Raw genomic sequence first — 23,314 nt, 5'->3', positions numbered from 1 at the left:
AGGGGAACGGAAATACCGCTGCTCCTTCTGCAAAGGAAAGTGGGGGGGGGGGGGCTTCACAGGGACCTGGAGGGGAACGGAAATACCGCTGCTGCTTCTGCAAAGGAAAGTGTGTGTGTGTGTGGGGGGGGGGGCTTCACAGGGACCTGGAGGGGAATGGAAATACCGCTGCTGCTTCTGCAAAGGAAAGTGGGGGGGGGGGGGGGGAGGAGAGACAGAAAGAAATACAGACAGACAAAGGAGGCCAGGGAGAGACAGACAGAAATAAAGACAGACAGACAGACAAAGGGTGCCAGGGAGAGAGAGAAAAATAGTAGGAGGGAGAGAGACAGAAAGGAAGGAAGAAAGAGACAGGAACAGGGAGAGAGACATAAATAAAGAAAGACAGACAGGCATATATTCTAGCACCCGTTAATGTAACGGGCTTAAATACTAGTTCAGATATAAAAGAGAACTAGATCTTTACAGAACTGGTTGGTTATTTCCTTTACAATAGTCGGTCAATGATAAAGGAATGCAACAGACACTGTACTGTACTTACGGAGAGGGGTAGTTCAAATGTTCATATTTTAGCAAATACTGGTCTCTGCAGCTCCTTGTCAAAATTTCCACTTCCCACATGCAAACCATCTCATGTTCATAATCATTGTAGCACTCCAGGTTCTTCGCCTGACCATCTGTGATTACTAGACAGAAATGGAAACAACTGATTAAAAACATAGCATATCAGAGGCCATCTGCACAATTTCACTACACCACTGACACTATGCAACTTACAGACCCCCCCCCCTTAGCTGGTTTGGTACCCCTTAAGCTCATAAGTGTACATTTACCCACAAACACGCAGATATTGGCACTTAAATGTGGGCACCCAGTTATAGAACTGGCAAGGTTAGATGCTGGGCACACCTTCTGCATTTACCAGACAGGTTTTGCCCTCACCACACCTTAAGTTTTGCAGTTGAGATTTGGTAAGTGTAAAAAACTTACCAGTTTAGTAAAAAGGCTTCCACAGGCCACCTAGATAATAATAATAACTTCATTTTTCTATACCGCCAACACCCAAAAAGTTCTAGGCGGTTCACAGATTAAAAAGGACTGGACATCCAGTGATGATACAAAGCACACAGAAAAGCAGTGCAATATTCCAATAGTGAAAAATACAATAAGAAACGGTGTCAGGTCAAAAGCGCGCCGGGACAAAGGCGCACCCAGACAATTGAGCGCAGCGCGCGCTGCTGCGCCGCTCTAAATTACTGTTTTTAGCACTCCGACGGGGGGGGGGGCGTGGGCCCACTTTACTTAATAGACATCGCGCTGCGTTGTGGGGGGTGTGGGGGGTTGTAACCCCCCACATTTTACTGAAAACTTCACTTTTTCCCTGTTTTTAGGGAAAAAGTTCAGTTTACAGTAAAATGTGGAGGGTTACAACCCCCCAAACCCCCCCATAACGCCGGCGCGATGTCTATTAAGTAAACTGGGGGGGTTCCCCAACAAAACCCCCCGTCAGAGCCCCTAAAAACTGTAATTTAGAGCGGTGCGGCGGCGCGCGCTTTTGTCTTTCGCGCCGTTGTCTATGAACCTAAGAAACTATGACGTAGTCATCAATCAAGTAACAAATTTTTTGAACAAATAGGTCTTAACCAGTTTTCTAAAGGTGCAATAAGATGCAGATTGTTGAATCAGGTCGTCCAACCATACTTGAACTTTACCTACTTGATAAGCCAAGGATCGATCAAAATACTTTTTATAGCGGCAATTTTTGGGATTAGGAAAAGAGAATAGACCACTACGCCGAGTAGACCTAGTCGAACAGTACAATTCAAAATGAGAGAAGAGATATAACTGAGCTAATCCAAATAACGTCTTATAGCAAATACAAGCAAATTTGAAAAGTACTCTTGCTTCCATTGGCAACCAGTGCAGATGACGATATGAAGGGCTGACTTATTCCTGTATTTTTAATCCGAAAATTAAACGGACCGCTGTATTTTGGATGAGCCTTAATCTTCCTAAGACAGTTTTATAAGCTCCCAAATAGAAATGTTACTTACCGTAACAGTTGTTATCCAGGGACAGCAGGCAGCTATTCTCACTAGTGGGTGATGTCATCAGACAGAGCCCCGGTACGGACGTCTCACAAGCACGTGTTGCTTGTAGAAACTTAAAGTTTCTAGATGCCCGCACCGCGCATGCGCCGGTGCCTTCCTACCCGGAGATCCGGGCGTGTCTCCTCAGTTCAGGTAGCTAGCCTGAGAAGCCAACCCAGGGGAGGTGGGTGGGACGTGAGAATAGCTGCCTGCTGTCCCTGGATAACAACTGTTACGGTAAGTAACATTGCTTTATCCCAGGACAAGCAGGCAGGTATTCTCACTAGTGGGTGACCTCCAAGTTAACCTCAGTGGGATGGAGGGGGAGTTGGCGACTTAAGAGAATAAATTTTTCAATACTGTTTGGCCAAACTGTCCATCCCGTCTGGAGAGGGTATCCAGACAATAATGTGAGGTGAATGTGTGAACCGAGGACCAGGTGGCAGCCTTGCAAATTTCCTCGATTGGTGTTGATCTGAGGAATGCTACTGAGGCTGCCATTGCTCTGACCTTATGGGCTGTGACCTTACAAGGAAGTGATAATCCAGCCTGGGCATAGCAGAAAGAGATACAAGCCGCCATCCAATTAGAGATGGTGCGCTTTGATACGGGTCTTCCCAACTTGTTAGGATCGAAGGAGACAAAAAGTTGAGGAGTGGTTCTGTGTGGCTTGGTGCGATCCAGGTAGAAAGCCAAGGCACGTTTACAGTCTAGAGTGTGAAGGGCCGATTCTCCGTGGTGAGAATGAGGCTTAGAGAAGAATACTGGAAGTACAATGGATTGGTTGAGATGAAATTCGGAGACCACCTTAGGCAGGAATTTCGGGTGAGTGCGGAGGACCACCTTGTCATGGTGGAATACTGTGAATGGTGGGTCCGCCATCAATGCCTGGAGTTCGCTGACTCTGCGAGCGGACGTAAGGGCTACAAGGAAAAGCACTTTCCAGGTGAGATACTTCAGAGGGGCCCTGTTGAGTGGTTCAAACGGGGGCTTCATGAGGTGGGAAAGGACTACATTGAGGTCCCAAACTACTGGGGGTGGTTTGAGAGGAGGGTTAACATGGAAGAGTCCTTTCATAAATCTGGCGACCACCGGATGGGCCGAGAGGGGTTTCCCTTGTAGAGGCTGGTGGAACGCCGCAATAGCGCTCAGGTGGACTCATATGGATGTGGACTTGAGCCCAGATTGAGAAAGGTGTAGGAGATAGTCCAGCACGGAGGATAAGGAAGCTCGCTGAGGTTCCTTTGACTTAGAAACACACCATGAGGAGAATCTGGTCCATTTCTGGGAGTAGCATTGTCGAGTGGCGGGCTTCCTGGAAGCTTCCAAGACCTCCCTCACTTCTTGTGAGAATTGGTGAGGGGTTACGTTGAGAGGAACCAAGCTGTCAGGTGGAGAGACTGCAGGTTGGGATGAAGTAGTGATCCTTGATGTTGAGTAAGTAGTGAAGGAAACACTGGAAGTGGTACTGGTTCCCTGCTGCTGAGTTGAAGTAGGAGGGAGAACCAAGGTTGTCTGGGCCACCGAGGAGCTATTAGAATCATGGTGGCCCGTTCGAGTTTCAGCTTGACCAGAGTCTTCTGGATCAGCGGGAATGGTGGGAACGCATATAGAAATCGTTTCCCCCAGTTCAGTAGAAAAGCATCTGCCTCGAGGCGATGAGGAGTGTAGATCCTGGAGCAAAACTGAGGCAGTTTGGCGTTGTGGGGAGCCGCAAAGAGGTCTATCTGAGGCGTCCCCCATTGCGTGAAGATTTGGTGAAGGGGGTTGGAATGGAGAGTCCATTCGTGCGGTTGTAGCAGACGGCTTAGTTTGTCTGCTAAGACGTTGTTCTCCCCCTGGATGTATACTGCTCTGAGTAGGGCGTTGTGGCGCACCGCCCAGTCCCAGACTCGTAGAGCTTCCTGGCAAAGGAGGGCCGAGCCCGTGCCTCCTTGCTTGTTGATATAATACATGGCGGCCTGATTGTCTGTGCGAATGAGGATTACCATGTCGTGGAGTCGGTGTTGGAAAGCTTGGAGCGCATTGAAGATGGCTCTGAGTTCCAATAGATTGATTTGGTGTAGTCTTTCCGCACTGGTCCAGAATCCTTGGGTGCGGAGACCCTCCAGGTGGGCCCCCCATGCGTAATTCGACGAATCGGTTGTGAGAACTTTCTGATGGGGGGGAGAGTGCATCAGCAAACCTCTGGATAGATTCGAAGAGGTCATCCACCAAAGTAGAGACTGCCGAAGAGCAGGTGTGACTACGATGCGTTTGGACAGTGGATCGGATGTCTGATTCCACTGTGATGCCAGGGTCCACTGGGGGATCCTGAGGTGGAGTCTGGCAAAGGGTGTCACGTGTACTGTGGAGGCCATATGGCCCAGGAGCACCATCAGTTGTCTCGCCGGTAGGGTTTGGCGAGTAGCCACCGACTGGCAGAGATGAAGAAGAGACTCCATGCGTTGCCGGGGCAGGAATGCTCGGAGTCGTGTGGTGTCCAGGACCGCTCCGATGAAGGGGAGGGACTGGGTGGGTTGTAGATGAGACTTGGAGAAGTTGATCTCGAAGCCCAAATTCTGGAGGAAGTAGGTTGTAGCCAAGGCCGCCGAAGTGACCTCTGGGGCTGACGGGGCCTTGATGAGCCAGTCGTCGAGGTATGGAAACACCTGTAGACCCCTGTCCCGGAGTGCTGCGGCCACTACCACCAGGCACTTTGTGAAGACTCTGGGGGACGAAGATAGGCCGAATGGTAGCACTCGATACTGTAGGTGCAGATTTCCCACCCGAAATCTGAGGAACTTTCGGGAGGCCGGGTGAATGGGGATGTGAGTGTAGGCCTCCTTGAGATCCAGGGAGCATAACCAGTCGTTCTGCTCGAGGAGGGGGTATAGAGAAGCCAGAGTCAACATGCGAAACTTCTCTTTGACCAGGAACTTGTTGAGGGCCCGAAGGTCTAAAATGGGTCGCAGGTCGCCCGTTTTCTTCGGGACGAGGAAGTACCGGGAGTAAAACCCTCGGTTCAATTGGTCTGACGGGACCGGCTCGACAGCCCGAAGCTGAAGTAAGGTTTGGACTTCCTGAAGAAGAAGGGCGGTCTGCGTCGAGCTTGAAGGATACTCTCTTGGAGGATGGTCCGGGGGGGCCCGGTGGAATTGAAGAGAGTATCCTTCTCTTATGATGGAGAGGACCCATAGGTCCGTGGTTATAGCCTCCCATCGGTGGTAAAAAAGATGGAGGCGGCCCCCTATGGGAGAGGCCGAGGTTATGCTCCCGGGAGGGGCGTCAAAAGGGCTGGGGAGCCTTAGGTACAGCCGGTGGCTGAAGTTTTTGCTGAGACTTCTGGGGAGGTTGTCTCTTTGCAGGCTGTCTCGCAGCAGGCGTTTGTCTGGGCATGTAACGCCGCTGGTAAATCAGGGGTGGCCTGGAAGGTCGAGACTGTTGAGGTTTGGGTTTGGGCCGTAGGATGGATTGAAAGGATTTTTCATGATCCGACAGCTTCTTGGTAACAGTTTCGATAGACTCATCGAACAGGTCAGCTCCAGCGCATGGTACGTTGGCGAGTCTGTCCTGTAGGTTGGGATCCATATCGATAGTACGGAGCCATGCCAGGCGACGCATGGCTACCGCGCTTGCGGCGGCGCGTGCCGAGAGTTCGAATGCATCGAAGGAGGATTGCATCAGCTGGAGGCGTAATTGGGAGAGGGAGGCTACCACTTCCTCGAACTCGAATCGAGCTTGGTTGTCTATGAACGGAGTGAACTTGCGGAGCACCGGCAAGAAGAACTCCAGATAGGAAGAGAAAAAGAAGTTGTAGTTTAGCACCCGTGACGCCATCATGGAGTTTTGGTAGAATTTTCTACCAAATTTGTCCATCGTTCTCCCCTCTCGGCCCGGCGGTACAGAGGCGTAGACCTGGGAGGGATGAGAGCGTTTAAGGGAGGACTCGACCAGTAGGGATTGGTGGGAGAGTTGAGGGCCCTCGAACCCTTTATGGTGCACGATGCGGTATCGAGCATCGAGTTTGCTGGGGATCGCCAGTATGGAATACGGCGTTTCGAAGCACTGCATGAAGGTCTGGTCCAGTAATTTATGCAGGGGGAGCCGAAGCGACTCCGTTGGAGGGTTAGGTAAATGCATGGTGTCCAGATACTCTTTGGAGTATCTGGAGCCCGTGTCAAGGGTCACATCCAGATCATCCGCCATTTGTCGGAGGAATGATGAGAAGGACAATTGTTCCGCCAGCGTCGGCCTGTGGGACGGGCTGGAGGAGGATGAGGCCTCCAGGTCCGTGGACATCGGGGAGTGACAAGGAGAATCGGGCACCGGTGTCTCCTCGTACTCCGGGCCCCTCGGAGGGGACACCTCTGATGAGGAGTATCCCCTACGTTGCAGTTTTTTCTGCGGTGACACCTCCGAATGGCGTGAGGAGTGCCAGGATGAGTGTCTCGATCGGTGCCCGTCTCGGTGGCGGGACGGGGATCGGGATCGTCTGTGCATCGCCTGGTCTCCCGAGGCCCCCAAGTGGATAGGGCTGGAAGCGGTGGATCGTAACTGGGTTTGCGATGCGGGTTCTTGCGATGCTACCCAAGTCTGGTAAGGAGTACGGAAGAACTCTTCCTGACTATGCCCAGGGCTTCGAGTATCGATCGGAGGTCTGGTCCCATGTTGGCGCGGAGGCGTAATGGGTTCTAATGGCGGCATATCGGTAAGCGAGGCTTGCCGCGTGGGCATCGCCGCCCTCCCCCGTTCGTCCTCGTCGGTTGTCGAGGTCGAACGGTGTGGGGGAGGGGGAGGGGGCGGACCGCCCCTTTGGATCGGTACCGGGAGGTCACCCTGTATGGCAGCGATGAGCCCGGGTCCGATGGTCTGCATGAGCTCAACGAATTGAGCTTCCAGCACGGACCGTAGCGAAGCCGATAAGGAGGGATCCGCACCGAAAGGGGGTCCTCCTGCACGGACATCGCGTTCCTTCGAGGCCGAGTGCTTCTGCTTAGTAGCTTTCGGCACTTTGATGACCATTGGTGGCACTGTGGAAGGAAGAGGTACCTGAACCGAGGAGACCGGGGCAGGCACCGACGTCGAGCTCGTGGATGGTGTCGGGGCGAGCGATGCCGGTTTCACCACGCTCGATGCAGGAGGGGTCGATGCCGGTTTTGCCCGAACCGGGGAGGTATCGGATGAAGTGGAGGCTGAGGGGTCCTTAGCTGCGTCCATCTTGAACATCGATTCCCACAATAGGCAACGCCGTTTGAATGAGCGTGCCGTAAGGGTAGAGCAAGGCCTGCACGATTTCGGAATGTGGTCAGGGCCCAAACACTACAAACAGCGCCAGTGAGGGTCCGTGAGTGAAATCGCGCGTTGGCACTTGCTGCACTTTTTAAACCCGGTGATTGGCCGGGACATAGGCCGGAAAATCTCCGCCGCGAGGTCGAAGCCAGTGGGCCTGAGCCACGTGGCCGGCCCGTTCGACCCGCCGGAGGAAATAATCTTCTTTTTTTTTTTTTTTTTACCGAAAAGAAAAGAACTGTTAACTGTAATTAAAAGAAAGCGAAAACGCGGACATGGAAGGCAAATTTAACTGAATTCAGCTAGCGCATGAAGAAGTTGAACTTCTCAGCTCCGCGGAAAAGAAAGAACTGAGGAGACACGCCCGGATCTCCGGGTAGGAAGGCACCGGCGCATGCGCGGTGCGGGCATCTAGAAACTTTAAGTTTCTACAAGCAACACGTGCTTGTGAGACGTCCGTACCGGGGCTCTGTCTGATGACATCACCCACTAGTGAGAATACCTGCCTGCTTGTCCTGGGATAAAGATTATATTGCAGTAGTCAAGAATAGATAAAGTTAATGCTTGAACTAATAATCTAAAAAAGGTAGGGTCAAATAATTTTTTTAATGGAACGCAATTTCCATGGTGCAAAGAAACATTTCTTAACAAGCATATCAGTATGTTCCCCCAAGATCAAATATAACTCCTATAATTTTAAGAGACGAGACTATTGGATATTCTTGTCCTCTTAAATAAAGAGTTTTATCCGTAATTTTATCATTGGGACTAGATATCTTTATAAAATAAGCAAAACTAACTCCACTAAGCAAAAAGCTGCACACGATACTAAATAGAAACCAAATAGAAACTTTGTTTTTCATCTATGGACCATGCCTGCAAGCTAAGTTTTCCTTTTTGATTCTGGGAGTCAGCTGGGGGGGGATCTTCAAAGTATTTTTCTCTGTTTCAGCACTGTGAATATGTGATTTATTATTATCACTATCGAATTTCACTTTATTTCACCCTATTTTTGATTTGGTTGGTGGGTGCACACAGGAGGGATTCGATGATGGTGTGCAGGTGGAGGTTATTAGACTTTCACCTTAGCATGTGAGTGCTGGAGATGTTTTTCTCCTTTCGCTGGTCCTTCACACTGAGACTCCCTCCTTTTTTCAATTACAGTGGTACCTTGGATTACGAGCATAATCCGTTCCAGGAGCATGCTCGTAATCCAAAATGCTTGTTTATCAAAGCGAGTTTCCCCATAGGAAATAATGGAAACTCGCTTTGATATGTTCCCATCCCCCCCCACCCCCGATAACCGGCATCGCTCCCCCCCCGCTCGCAAAGGCCCCCTTGCTCCAACCGGCACCCCTCCACCGCGCGAATCGCCCCCCCCCACCCCGCCAGTACAACTTAAATTTACCCACCTCCCCGACTACCACTGGCACCGGCACGCAGGCACAGCTCATGTGCCTAGAAAATTTTCTGGCTTCCGGCTTCGGTTCATAGACAAAGCGCGCCTTTGTCCCGGCGCGCTTTTGACCTGCCACCTTCGGCTTCTGCCTGCCTGCCTTGAGCATGCATCTGCGCATGCTCAAGGACTTCTATTCTCGGCGAGAGGGAGAATTAGAAGTCCTTGAGCATGCGCAGATGCATGCTCAAGGCAGGCAGGCAGAAGCCGGAGGTGTCAGGTCAAAAGCGCGCCGGGACAAAGGCACGCTTTGTCTATGAACCGAAGCTGGAAGCCGGAAGATCTTCTAGGCACACGAGCTGTGCCTGCGTGCCGGTGCTAGACGGGGAGGTGGGTAAATTTAAGTTGTACTGGCGAGGGGGCCGGTTCGCGCGGTGGGGGGGGGGTGCCGGTTGGAGCGAGGGGGCCTTTGCGAGCGGGGGGGAAGCGATGCTGGTTATCGGGGAGGGGGGGTGCTCGCAAATCGAGTCAACACTCGGTTTGCGAGTCAAAAGTTTGCTGAGTGTTTTGCTCGTCTTGCAAAACACTCGCAAACAGGGTTACTCGCAAACCGAGACTTGACTGTATATTATTTATATGGCATATGATTGGTAGTCCAGTGCTCGAGACAGAAGTTAGTTACTTTGAAGGTCCATCAGGCCTTTTTTGCTGCCGTTTGTGGTTTTTATAAAATAAGCAGCAAACACGTACAATGCTGGAACCTCTCAGTCTATAATAAAATGACCCCTGACATGTCTAAGTGTCACCAGACCTTACCGTGCAGGAGCCCACAGGAAAGAAGCAGCAGCCAAAACAGAATCATCCTAGCAAGCTGACATCTGCCTTTTAGACAATCCACCGGTTGCTTTGTTCTTCTTGCATGAAGAGATATTAACCATCTCAAAAGCCAAAAACAAAATACAAACAACTTTAATGTCAGTGAATACAATTTGGCATGGCCAATAGTTTAATTATTACATTAGATTAAACTGAACCCTGTGTGACACGCCCCCAGCACCCCACCCCACTCACTGTTCTATGGACACCACATGGAGACAATGGATGGGGGGGGGGGGTGATTTTTGTATACCCATCTCCCTTGCACATGGCCCTCGGGATGGCCCTGATATTAAATACATTGAAGCAAGGGTTCTCAATCAAGTCCTCAGGCAAACATTAAAAAGTAACTAAAAATAACATATTGCTTTCATTAAACAAGTAACTACTAACTACAATACATTATTTTTTTTCCTTGCAGAAACTATGTCTAATATATGTCTACGAAGTAATTTGCCCAACTCAGGTCAGAAAAATTGCATTAGCATATATGCATTTTAGATCTTGGTATTTTGTTGTCCTCCTTTCCTTTCCCTGTGCTTCGGTCCTTATTTTCTTCTCTTTTGCTGTAAACATTGTAACTTCTTCTTCTGGGTTAGTCGACTCCTGCATTTTAGTCATTGTATCTTCCCAGCCATTTTTCCCCTCAGTATCTTCACAAGATACCGTCTTCCAAATCGTCGACCCTAGGTCAACTGTCAGCTTTCCCCTTCCTCTTAGTTTAAAGCCAGTTCTATTCCTCTCTTGATGTTGTTTGCTAGGAGTCTAGTTCCCGCTGCGCTCAGGTGAAGTCCATCTTTCCTGTAGAGCTTGCTCTTGCCCCAGTTCCTCACGAAGTGGAATCCTTCTTCCTCGCACCATCTTCTCATCCACGCATTTATTGATTGTAGTTCCTCCTGCCTTTTCACATCTGCCCTCAGTACTGGTAGGATCTCTGAGAACATTATCTTCTGGGCCTTCATCCTCAGCTTCCTTCCCAGAATCTTGAACTGTTCTAATAGCGTGTTTCTTTTGTAGTCTCTCCTGCTGACATCATTCGTCCCAATGTGGATCACTATAGCGGTCTCTTCTGTCTCCGCCCCTTCCAGTATCATTTCAATTTTGTCCACGATGTCCTTGGTTCTTGCTCCTGGAAGGCAGGTCACCCTCCCTCCCTGTTTGGAGCTTTAGTTGGTTCCCGGGTTGGGAGCTCGAGAGTTGCGGGCGGGGTTAGAGCTACCAAAAGATAGGGCTCATCTGGAGATGAGCGGCAGAAGGGAAGCTGGTTCGGTAGCAAGTCCCAGGTGGGCTGGTGACCCGGCCGATGGGGCAGGGCGGCACCTGCCACCCCCTTGACCCTTGCTGACAGGGGCGGGGTCACGGGGCCAAAAAGCTGTTTTCTTGTTAATGTGTGGTAGCTTGATGGTTGTATAATTGGTTATTTGTTGTTATAATAAACAGAGCTGCAACTTGTTTTTTCCAAAACTGTTGTTATGTGATTTATTCAAGGGGATATATATATAAGGTGGGTTCTGGGGTGGGGGGGGATAGGAGACCGAGGGGCCTTTCCAGATCCAGTTGTTACTGCAGGACTTTGCATTCATCAAAGTTAACTAGCCAATAAGTGAGCAGTACTTCCTCCTACAAACCATCTCCAGCCCCCCCTCCCCCCACCAGCTGACCTGAGAGGAAAGAAGATCTGACCTGGGAATCAAATCCAGATCCTCAATACAACAGTGCCAGCATTACAAATGAGATACCAAACTGACCTAAGAGGGCTCTATATTTTTAGGAGGGACTTTCTCTCTTCCCCACCCCCAACTTCTTCTTTATACAGAACTGCAAACATGGCTGTTTTATTTTAGCTTAATTTGCACTTAGAGATTGAATTCTGGTTTTTAACGCGGAAGGCAGATTCTAGAGAAAAGGAGGAAAAGAGTCAACAGTAAGTCTATTTTACATATTGCTAACAACGAATAACTGAAACAATCCTTAATCACCCTGTTTAACTTACTGAACTCACTATAAGCCAAAATCTTTCATTGAACAGTTCCTCAGTATGCCACACTCATACTATATTTTCAATTTGAAGATGGTGTGGTAGCCATCTTCATTGGAACGTTGTGAATGATTTTTTTTAATATATATTTTTCTTATACAAAATGTCCCACTTCAGTGTCCTGATTCTTACTAAAGTGCCATAAGAACATAAGAAATGGCTTTGCCAGATCAGACCCTAGGTCCATCCAATCCGGCAACCCGCACTCGCGGAGGCCAAGCCAGGTGTTCCCTGTTGAGAAACCTTGTTTACTCGTATCCCTCAATGTGATTTGCGAGAAGGTGTGCATCCAACTTGCCCTTGAATCCTGGAATGGTGGTCTCCAACATGACCTTTTCAGTCACGGCCCCCCAAACTTGGAATTCTCTCCCTAGCCACTTAAGGGAAGAATCCAATATGGAAAAATTCAAGGGTAAACTAAAGAGCTTTCTCTTTAAAGATGCCTTTGTAAATTAATCATTTAGTCTTCTATCTAATTTTATTTTTTCTCTATAATTTTATTGAAGTAATTTTTATCTTCCCTCTCCTTATGTATCTCCCTTATTTGTTTCTATAACTTTTAAACAAACTCTTATCCTTCTCCTCCCTTATGTTCCTAGTTTCGTTAAATTTGTCAATAGTCTCGTTAGTCTTAGTTTTGTTATTTACTGTATTATTCCCCTTATTTTGTAATTTTTATTATTATGTACATCGCTTAGAATTTAGATTAAGCGATTAATCAAATTATTATTAAACTTGACCTCCTCCGGGAGTGCGTTCCAAGCGTCCACCACTCGTTGTGTGAAGCAGAATTTCCCGATATTTGTCTGCTTCACACAACGAGTGGTGGACGCTTGGAACGCACTGGCACCTAAGAGGTCTTCTTTCCTCTCAGGTGCCAGTGCTTGTATCAAAAATAATAACGTTTAATCAAATGCTACTTAGCTTCACATGGCATGGAACAAACTGTATCAAGCCCCTCCGACGCGTTTCACTCCTTCCTCAGGGTCGGGGATGATAAATACAGTGCTGGCACTTTAGTAAGAATCAGGACACTGAAGTGGGACATTTTGTATAAGAAAAATATATATTTAAAAAAAAAAAAAAATCATTCACAATGTTCCAATGAAGATGGCTACCACACCAACTTCAAATTGAAAATATAGTATGAGTGTGGCATACTGAGGAACTGTTCAATGAAAGATTTTGGCTTATAGTGAGTTCAGTAAGTTAAACAGGGTGATTAAGGATTGTTTCAGACATTCAATAGTTTCCAGTTTTGTGCATAGTTTGGGACTGTGAATTAACAACGAATAAAACATTGTATGTAAACATATGAGGCAAACTCAAGTTTATTTGGTGACGATATGGTCTACTGCAGTGGTCTCCAATAGAGAATGACACGGTGACAAAATTCATCACCGTTCCCGTCCCCACGGATAAACTCGGGAAACCATCTTCATGTCATTCTTTAAGGAGAGAAGGAAGAATCAGAGTATGAATGGACACAACCACTGACCCGCAAGCTTTGCTTTGAAGAATGATGGTGTAGAAGGACCGAGGTTGAAATAGACACTAGACAATGACATGGGATTATTTCCCGCGGTTATCCGCGGGGACGGGAACGGTGATGAATTTTGTTACCGTGTCATTCTCTATTACCTATCCCTCTTCTCATCATCAGTGTTCCCTTTAAGTTGGTTGTGTGTTCACTCACAGATCCTAAAACCTCTGCACACACATGAAAATATAACACTGCAACATGTTAATTAGCTGCAGTATAAAGCATCACAAAGAAGCCAAAATATTTGCATCTGCCTGAGCATAGCTTGTTTTGCATTTTGACTATTATTTCAGTTTGAAGCTACCCACACAGTGCCGTAGCGAGGGTGAGAGGCACCCCTCACCCACCTGCTTCTCCATCCCCATCTGCTCCTTTCCTGCCCACTCATACCACTCACATGCGGCCCTTCCCTTCCCCCGTACCTTTGCAACGTTCCCGGAATGAGCAGCGACCCCCCCAACCTGCTGCTCGTGCCAGCGTCGGCTTTTCCTCCAATGTCACTTCCTAGGCACGGGCCAAGGAAGTGCCGATGCTGGCGCGAGCAGCAAGTAGGGGTTGCTGCTCACGCCGGGAACGCTACAAAGGTATGGGGGAAGGGAAGGGGCATGTGGGGGGAGGGGGTGGGGAAGGAGCGGTGGGGGTGGAGAGGAGGACGGGTGCCGCCCCCCCCACCAAGATGGTGCCCAGAGCAGACTGCCCACCTACCCCCCCTTACCATGCCACCGTACCCACATATTTTCTTTACTATATAATTATGTTTATGCACATCTATAAAAATATGAACTTTAATTTGATATTTAATTACTGAAACAAATGATATGCTAAAACAACTTAGGAGTTATAAGCACCTCCTATGTAAATAGCAGGATGTACATGTGTAGATTAGATCACACCTGGATTAAATATTAAGCAAAACAAGTAGAGCACCAAGGGAAGGGGGCACCGCAGACCTTTATCCTCTAACCCTCATGCCCTTAACTCTTTCACTGCCAATTTTGCCACATCCATTATCCAGCATGGATTTCAGGGTTTTTCTAATTATGATACAGTTGCAAATCCTAATTGAAGCCAATTAACTGCAATAATCGGTTGTTAGCCCCTAATTATTGCTCATTCATGGTTGCACGCCCAAATTTGGGTGCACAATTTTGTGGGCCATATGGAGAATCCTGGGTAAGGGAGTAATTCTCCTTAATTCTCTGTTTATTCCCACCTCCAAAATGAAGAAAAATAACAATTGTGGCCTCACTGCTCAAATGGCGACACTTGTACATCTAGGTTTGTAAAATGGAGCAGCTAGAGATGGAAGTGGTGAGAAATCACGTAGAAAGTGCTGGATTTATATTACCTTTTTTTTTTCTTTGTGCCTTTTTGCACCCACAATGCATGCTGGCAAAAAGACACAAGTGTACCTGCATGTCCTCCTAGGTATTTTACAAAAGGTTCCATGTTCATCAGAGCCTTTTGTAAAATACCACTGGGACTGAGCACATCCCAGCCTAGATGTCTGAATTCCAATCTCAATGTTCTACGTTGAATGGGCCATCCGTAGAATTACTGTCACTAAAACAGTTACTTACAAAACATGTTGACGGTTCTTAGTATCCTAATTATTGATGCTTAACAGCTAAGGGCTCCTTTTATGAAGCAGTGCTAGCGGGATTAACGTGCGTGACTTTTCATCACATGCTAACCCCCGCGCTGGCCGAAAAACTACCGCCTGCTCAAGAGGTGGTAGCAGCTAGTGCGCCTGGCGGTTTAGCGCACGTTAAACTGCTACCACGCCTTCGTAAAAGGAGCCCTAAGTTTCTAAGTTTTATTAAAATTTTCTATCCCACACCAAGGGTCATAGCCTTCTGGGCGGTGACGGGTCTTAGGCGCGCAAGACAGACGCGCGCCGACAAACGAGCGCCAACAATTCAGCGCAGGACTTCATGGCGCCGAAGAAAAACCTTCTTTTAAAGAGCACTGAAAGGGGTGTGGGGGGAACCCCCCCACTCTACTTAATAGGGATCGTGCTGGTGTTGGGGGGGGGTGTAACCCCCACATTATAATGAAAACTTAACTTTTTCCCTAGAGAAAAAGTTGAGTTTACAGTATAATGTGGGGTTACAACCCCCCCAACGCCAGCACGATCACTATTAAGTAAAGTGGAGGGGTTCTCCCCCCATCGTCGGAGCCCTTTAAAAGAAGGTTTTTCTTCGGCGCCATGAAATCCTGCACTGAATTGTTGTCGCTCGTTTGTCAGTGCGCATCTGTCTCGTGCGCTTAAGACTATGAACCTGGAAAACTTGGGAACTTGGCAGCTCATAAGTTATGTGTGCATCTTGGAAGGGTGCCCAAATATGAGTGCCATATATTGAATCCCCCCTAACCCTGAAAAGATGGCTCAGGGGGGATATGATGGAAGCCTAGAAAATCCTGCGTAGAACAAGTGAATTGATTTTCACTGTCAAAAAAGACGAAGACTAGGGGACACTAAATGAAATGATATGGAAATACTGTACTTTTAAAACAAATAGGAGGAAACTTTCTTTTTCTACCCAAAGAATAGTTAAGCTCTGGAACTTGATGCCAGAGGATGTGGTAACAGCTGTTACCAATGTGCTTTTATATTCTGCAAAATTACATTAAGTTCTATGCAGAAAACAATTTTACAAAGCGAACCAGACAATCACTGGAGAAAAACATCAGTCAATAAGAAAATAACATTCAAATCATTCTCAATTCAATTAAGTATTTATATCTGTCTGGGTTAAAAAAAAAAAAAGGTTTGGTCAAGTTCCTGGAGGAAAAGTCCATGGTTTGCCATAGAGATAGACATTGGGGAAGCCTCTGCTTGCCCTGGGATCGGTAGCATGGAATGTTGCTATTCTTTGGGATTCCAGAATCTTGTTAATCTTTGGGATTCCGGAATGCTGCTACTATTTAAATTTCTGCCAGGTCCTTGTGACCTGGATTGGAACCTATTGGAAACACAGGGTTAGACTGACCATTGATCTGACCCAGTATGTATATTCTTATGTTCGTCTGGCATTCATGAGAATGAACATCTGCAGTTCTACAGCTGTTTATCATTTGTATAAGATTATTCTGGGAAGTGGTAAAACACGGACCTTAGGGACCTCGCAGATCTGAAAACCGCAAGTCCTTAAAAATCTGAGGTCCGTGCATTGACAAGTCCACCTTTTAGCCTTTTCCACCGCTTTCCCTGCACGCTCAGCTCAGGCCCCCGGCTCTGCCTTCCCTAATGGCTAAGGAGGGAGGAGGCACACCGTGGCTTTTGCTAATTAGCCCGATCGTCCCTTCCTTCAGATCTCTCCCTCCGCGCTAATTCCGAGAGCCCCCCGCAATATGACACTGGATGGCACATAGCTGGGTTTTGGGGGGGAAGGGGTTAAAAAATATGTGCAAAGGAATGCAGTGCATCTGACCTCGCGGACCTCACAGATCTGACCTGCACATCCTTAAAAATCTGAGGTCTGCGCCACTTTTAGTCTCTGGCTCTGACAGACCTCTATGACATTTTAGTCGCTGACGGATCCTAATGCTTTTCCCTCCCTATGCTGAGACCAAAAGTGGCACAGACCTCAGGGCAAAAGTTTTGCGGTTAGTCTCAACATAGGGAGGGAAAAGCATTAGGATCCGTCAGAGCTAAATTGTCATAGAGGTCTGTCAGAGCCAGAAACTACAAGTGGCACGGACCTCAGATTTGGGAAGGGGTAAAACACGGACCTCACGGATCTAAACCCGTACGGCCTTAAAAATCTGAGGTCCGTGTCCGTGGCGCTTGTAGTTTCTGTCGCTGTCAGACCTTGATGAGATTTTAGCGCTGACGGATCCGTCTCAGCATAGGGAGGGAAAAGTGTTAGGATCCGTCAGAGCTAAATTGTCATAGAGGTCTGTCAGAGCCAGAAACTACAAGTGGCACGGACCTCAGATTTGGGAAGGGGTAAAACGCAGACCTCACGGACCTGACGGACCTCGCGGATCTAAACCCTTACGGCCTTAAAAATCTGAGGTCCGTGTCGGTCCGTGTCCGTGGCGCTTGTAGTTTCTGTCGCTGACAGACCTTGATGAGATTTTAGCGCTGACGGATCCGTCTCAGCATCGGGAGGGAAAAGTGTTAGGATCAGTCAGCGCTAAAAATCTCTTCGAGGTCTGTCAGAGCCAGAGACTCGTGCTGGAGTTTGGAGACTTCTTTTCCATAATGCACGTCCAAAACCTATGTCCCCGCTCTCTTGGCTTCTGCTCTGCCGCTCCAGCACGAGTCTTTGGCTCTGACAGACCTCGAAGAGATTTTTAGCGCTGACGGATCCTAACACTTTTCCCTCCCTATGCTGAGACGGATCCGTCAGCGTTAAAATCTCATCAAGGTCTGTCAGCGACAGAAACTACAAGCGCCACGGACACGGACCTCAAGATTTTTAAGGCCGTATGGGTTTAGATCCGCGAGGTCCGTCAGGTCCACGTTTTACCCCTACCCCTCAGATTTTTAAGGACGTAGTTTTAGATCCACGAGGTCCGTGTTTTACCCCTTCCAGAATCTCAGGAACTGGAACTGTGCATTCCAGATTCCCAGAGATCTCAGTCTTCTTGGGAAAGCCAGCCAATTTTCAGCTAAGCCTGGTGATCCAGGCTTTTGAAGAAGTCCACATCCTTCAGGGTTCATTTGACTTCTGCATAACCCCTCACCACCCTCTCTCTACCCCCGCAAAATTTCACTTATTCGTAACTGAATGGAAAAGATCCGCCTGCACAATTTCCTTTACAGCGTACGTGCTATAGTGGGTGTCTGAAAAATCTCTTAAACGGATTTCCTTCCCCTTCATAAAGAAGGAAGAGGTATTTCAAGTGAAGAACTGGAGGGGGAGGGGGGGTGGGGAAGGCTAGATCTTTATATTATTGAAATGCATCAACAGAAAATCACACCTAGGCTTAAAAAGAGGAGGAAACTGGAAGTTAATTGTCCCTTTCACGGACGGATTCGAGCTCCGATTCAGGGCTGAGTTACGCGGAGAAAGTTGGGTTACGCGGAGAAAACGGATAAGAGATCCACGCGCCCTCCAAGCGCAGCAGAAGCCGGCTCTTAAGCGAACGAATGGAGCAACTCACCCGATGAAAGCTTCCTCGGTCGGACGGCGGCTGTCTGCCTCGTCTCCGGCTTCTCTCCTCGGCCGCGCGGACTTCCCCGTCGGAAGCCAGACCCCGCCCACAAGATCTTGTGGGGCGAATGAGCTGCGCCTTCCTGGACAGCCCCGATCACAAGGGTTCCCAGACGTTGCACTGAATCAACGTGATAAACTGCACATTTGCTGCCTCGCCAGCTCCTGCTTTCTCTTGGATCCAGTCCAGGCAGGCGAGAGGGAGAAATGAAGAGCCATTTACTGGACTTGGCGAGTCGAGTCGGGCTCGGAAAGAATTACAGTGACATTTTTCGGTTCTCCTTTAAAAAAAAAAAAAAAAAGATTTGAATTGGGTGGGTGGGTGGGGAGGGGGAGGGAAATGTATTCTGATTACTAAAATTACTTAATTATAATATTGTAATTCCATAATATGTCTTCATCTATTAGTTATGGGGGGGGGAATGATTGTTTTATGTATTAATTGTGTATTTAAAGTGCCTTCTTTGAAGTGTTTATGTTTAAATTAATTGTATCACAACAAAGGAAAATGGGGAGACCCAATGATCCACCGATGAAAACAAAAACAAAAACTGTGGATACAGCAGTGTTCTTTGCTCACATGTTTAAAGACAATAGACTGTTTTCAGTCCAATTCTTTATATGTAAGTTTGCAAACTCATAGTAATAATAGTAGTAGTGTGAAGAGTTTCAGTCTTTGGGAAGCAGAGCTGAGATAGTGATGTCATAATGCCTCATTCCACCAATAAGAGTCAACCTCGTCAGTGACATCACAATGGCTTGATTGTCCTGTACTCCCCTCTGCCCTCCAACCCAGCCAGCTGATTAACCCTTCCCCTTAACTGTATCCATGACATCCTGTTTATCTGTCTTGTCTGTTTAGATCAGTGTCCCACAAATTTAGTCGGCCCGGCGGCACACTACCAGTGCCCTGGCCGGAAGGCACCCAGTAGAGCATGGTTGTTGATGTGATGAGGTCACGCACATGCGTGATGTCATCACGTCGATGTCCGCACGTGCGCAAAGGCCCTCCGGCTGCAACCCTGAACCTGTCACTTCACCGGTGGGGGATCCAGGAGGAGGGGAGGTATGGAGAGAGGAGGAGAGACGCCAGTGAGGAGGAGAGTCGGTGCCGGCTGACCGCCTACAGGACGTGCCTTTGGTCATGAGAGGCACAGCCTAGACATAGCCGGCGCCTCTGCTCCTTTCTGGCGTCTCGGCAGGACACACCTGGAATCTGCTGCGGCCCACGGTTTGCGATACACTGGTTTAGATTGTAAGCTCTTTTGAGCAGGGACTGTCTTCTTCTTTGTGATTGTGTACAGCGATGCCTACGTATGGTAGTGCTATCGAAATGGTAGTAATAGCATAGTAACATAGTAGATGACGGCAGATAAAGACCTGAATGGTCCATCCAGTCTGCCCAACCTGATTCAATTTAAATTTTTTAGCAATAGTAAAAGGAGCTCTATTTTGATAGGGTAAGTGATTTTAGTGACCAGTGCTAAGAAGGGAAGAGACAGAGTTGAAGACAGAAGATTGAAGAGACTGGGGGTGGAAGAGAAGAGGATGGGGAGAAATGGGGGACAAAAAGAAAAATAGCTGGAGCTCCTGGATCAAAGAGGGGAAGATCTAAGATCAGGAGAGAGTTTTAGATTTAGAATTAAAAAAGACAAGTTCAAAGACATGTTGCAAGCAAGTACAGCAATTGGTGCCCTGCCCCAGAGAGATCCTTTCCTAAACTGTGATAACAGTGGCACTCAGGAAGTTGCCATCATTAGCTAAAGGGAAATGACACATGGAAGTTGTCATTATCACATAGAAACATGATGGTAGATAAAGGGCAAATGGCCCATCCGCAGTAACCATTATCTCTTTCTCTCTCTGAGATCCCACGTGCCTATCCCACTTCTTCTTCAGACACAGTCTTCATCACCGTCACTACCGGGAGACTATTCCACGCATCTACCACCCTTTCTGTAAAAAAGGATTTCCTTTGATTACTCCGGAGCCTGTCACCTCTTCATTCTATGCCAGGGGTAGGGAACTCCGGTCTCGAGAGCCATATTCCAGTCGGGTTTTCAGGATTTCCCCAATGAATATGCATGAGATCTATTTGCATGCACGGCTTTCAATGCATATTCATTGGGGAAATCCTGAAAACCCGACTGGAATACGGCTCTCGAGGACCGGAGTTCCCTACCCCTGTTCTATGCCCTCTCATTCCAGAGCTTCCTTTCAATTAACTCATGCACATTTACACCACATAGCTATTTAAACATCTCTCAATACAAATCATAAATAGTAGCAAACCAATCAAAAAATCACTACAAGCCAGAAGTGGGCTGGCCAAACGAGATATGTTTCTCAACATGGTGGAGTTTTTTTTGCCAATGACAAAAAGTGTGGCAGCTTGTAGTCCGTTTGGTCTGTTTAATATTTGAGGTCTTTTTGTGTGAATGAGTATCTCGTTTGGCCAGCCCACCTCTGGCTTGTAGTATTTTTTGTTATTTTTTTATTTAAATATCTCTATCATATCTCCCCTCTCCAGCCTTTACTCTAAATATACTGTACATATTGAGATCTTTAAGTCTGTCCCTATATGCCTTATGATGACATACCATTTTAGTAACCTTCCTCTGGACTGACTCCATCCTTTTTATATCTTTTTGAAGGTGCAGCCTAGAATATATAAAAACAACATTATTTTTCGTTCAACTTGGGTGATGTTAAAATTTATAGATGCTTTAACTCCTATTCTGATACAGCAAACCAAATGTCAATCCCTATGGTTGAACTCCAAGATAGAAATCGGCAAGCCTAAAATCCTCTGGAAACATTGGTTGCAGGCAGGCATTCGTACTCTAAATAATGTAATTCTGAATAGGAAAATGGTAAATTTATTACAATTACAACAAACATTTGGAATATCAAAGTCTCAAGGTTATACATGGCTACAGTTGAAGCAGGTCACTCAGAAAGGGTTCCCTGACTGGCGCAACTTAAAAAATCAGTACAGCTTGTTGGGTCTATGTTTCCAGACAGATTTCCAAGGGCATATTAAGAAGGGTATCACAACCAGAATGAAGGAAGTCATCATGCCGCTGTATCATGCGATGGTGTGCCCGCATCTGGAGTACTGTGTCCAATATTGGTCACCGTACCTAAAGAAGGACATGGCAATACTTGAGAGGGTTCAGATATGAGCGACAAAAATGATAAAAGGTATGGAAAATCTTCTATATGCAGATAGGTTAGAAAGGTTGGGGCTCTTCTCCCTGGAGAAGCAGAGACTCAGAGGAGACATACAAGATCATGAAAGGCATAGAGAAGGTGGGGAGGGACAGATTCTTCAGCCTATTGGGAACCACAAGAACAAGGGGGCACTCGGAGAAATTGAAAGGGGACAGGTTCAGAACTAATGCTAGGAAATTCTTTTTCACCCAGACACCTGGAATGCGCTTCCGGAGGTTGTGATAGGACAGAGTACATTACGGGATTTCAAAAAGGGATTGGATAAATTCCTGAAGGATTCGGGGTTTGAGGGATACAGATAGAGGTAGAGATAGGACTATGAAAGGTTAATAGATAGAAGGAAAAAAGGGAATGAAGGGTTTCAGACAAAGGATCACTTTATAGGTCATGGATCTGATGGGACGCCGCGGGAGCGGGCTGCTGGGCGCGATGGACCTCTGGTCTGACCCAGCGGAGGCAACATCTTATATTCTTATGTTGTCTGGTTTCTGCTTTCCTCATCTTCTCAATTCCTTCCATCCACTGTCTGTCTTCTCTCAGCAACTTCCATTTGCTCTGTTACTGTGCCTCTCCCTTCACCCCCCACCCCAATTGGTCTGACACCCATCTTCTTCCCTCCGCTCCCCCCATAGTCTGGCATCTCTGTCTTCTCCCCACTCTGTCTTCCCCATTTCCCTTCCAACGTCTTCTGTCCACTCTTATCTTCCCATTTCACTTCCAGCGTCTCCTGCCCACTCTTGTCTTCCCTATTTCCCTTTCAGAGCCTTCTCCCCCCCATCACCCTTCCCTCTCGCCACTTCACATCCCTTCAGCACCCCCATGCGCGGCCCGAGAATCCCCCTCCCCCTTACCTTCGCGGCACGATATTAAAGTAAGTTGTACACACACACGCGACTGCAGGCAGACTCGGCCGGCTTGAGCAACTTACTTTACTAACGCGCCATGAAGGTAAAGGGGAGGGAAGGAGATAGATTTAGTAGGTAGGAAGGAGGGTGACCGCGCGTGTTCCCTCCCTTAACTGCGGGGACAAGGCCATTCATCGCTCCACGGGGCTGTGGATAGCTTTGTCCCCATGCCCACAGTGAGCAGTTCCCCCCCCACCACCACTGTTTCGGCGGGTTACCCGCAGCTAGTCATTCCCTAGTTAACATTTAAGTCCTTACAAAAAATTTCTTAGCATTATATTTTAGCTGTCAAATTTCAGACCATTCCTTATGCTTCACTAGTATTCACCCGACTCCCCACCATGAACCATAGTTAGATTGTGAGATTGCTGGGCAGAGAATGACATGGTGACAAAATTCATCACCATTCCCGTCCCCTCGGATAACAGCAGGAAACCATCCCATGCCATTCTTTAGTGTCTATCTCAACCTCAGTCCTTGTCCACCAGCATTCTTCAATGCAAGGCTTGAGGGTCAGTGGCTGTGCCCATTCATACTCTGATTCTTTCCTCTCTCCCTAAAAAATGACATGGGGATGGTTTCCCACGGTTATTTGTGGGGACGGGAACAGTGATGAACGGTGTCATTCTCTAATGGGATAGATAGGGAAACTACTTAAAGTACCTGATTACTATTCAATGTATTGTATGCTTTGATATCTGTGGAGGAAAAGCAGTACAGTATCAAATAAAGATAACCACCCAGCCCGACAGTACCAGCCCAGACCTCCACTGCAGCCAACAACTGGGCATGTTCA

The 23,314-nt window shown here is 47.7% G+C and overlaps 2 protein-coding genes across 3 annotated transcripts in view; one reads left to right on the top strand and one right to left on the bottom strand.

Annotated features, from left to right (window-relative positions):
- The window catches only part of NSMCE1 (NSE1 homolog, SMC5-SMC6 complex component), a 114,024-nt gene that overhangs the window by 45,334 nt on the left and 45,376 nt on the right, over nucleotides 1-23,314 (top strand). The gene's annotated exons all lie outside the window — the stretch shown is intronic.
- The window catches only part of IL4R (interleukin 4 receptor), a 56,808-nt gene that overhangs the window by 32,393 nt on the left and 1,101 nt on the right, over nucleotides 1-23,314 (bottom strand). Inside the window, exons 2-5 of the mRNA XM_033914928.1 lie at nucleotides 20,980-21,040; nucleotides 18,330-18,660; nucleotides 9,574-9,695; nucleotides 542-686 (exon numbers count right to left, since the gene is read on the bottom strand). Coding sequence (XP_033770819.1) covers nucleotides 542-686; nucleotides 9,574-9,619 — 191 coding nt within the window. The 5' untranslated portion in view covers nucleotides 9,620-9,695; nucleotides 18,330-18,660; nucleotides 20,980-21,040. The remainder of the gene's footprint in view (nucleotides 1-541; nucleotides 687-9,573; nucleotides 9,696-18,329; nucleotides 18,661-20,979; nucleotides 21,041-23,314) is intronic.

The sequence above is a fragment of the Geotrypetes seraphini genome, chromosome 11 (genome assembly GCF_902459505.1).
Source record: "Geotrypetes seraphini chromosome 11, aGeoSer1.1, whole genome shotgun sequence".
Classification (NCBI taxonomy): Eukaryota; Metazoa; Chordata; class Amphibia; order Gymnophiona; family Dermophiidae; genus Geotrypetes; species Geotrypetes seraphini.
The sequence above is the reverse complement of the archived record's forward strand: the minus strand, read 5'-3'. Positions and strand labels throughout refer to the sequence as shown.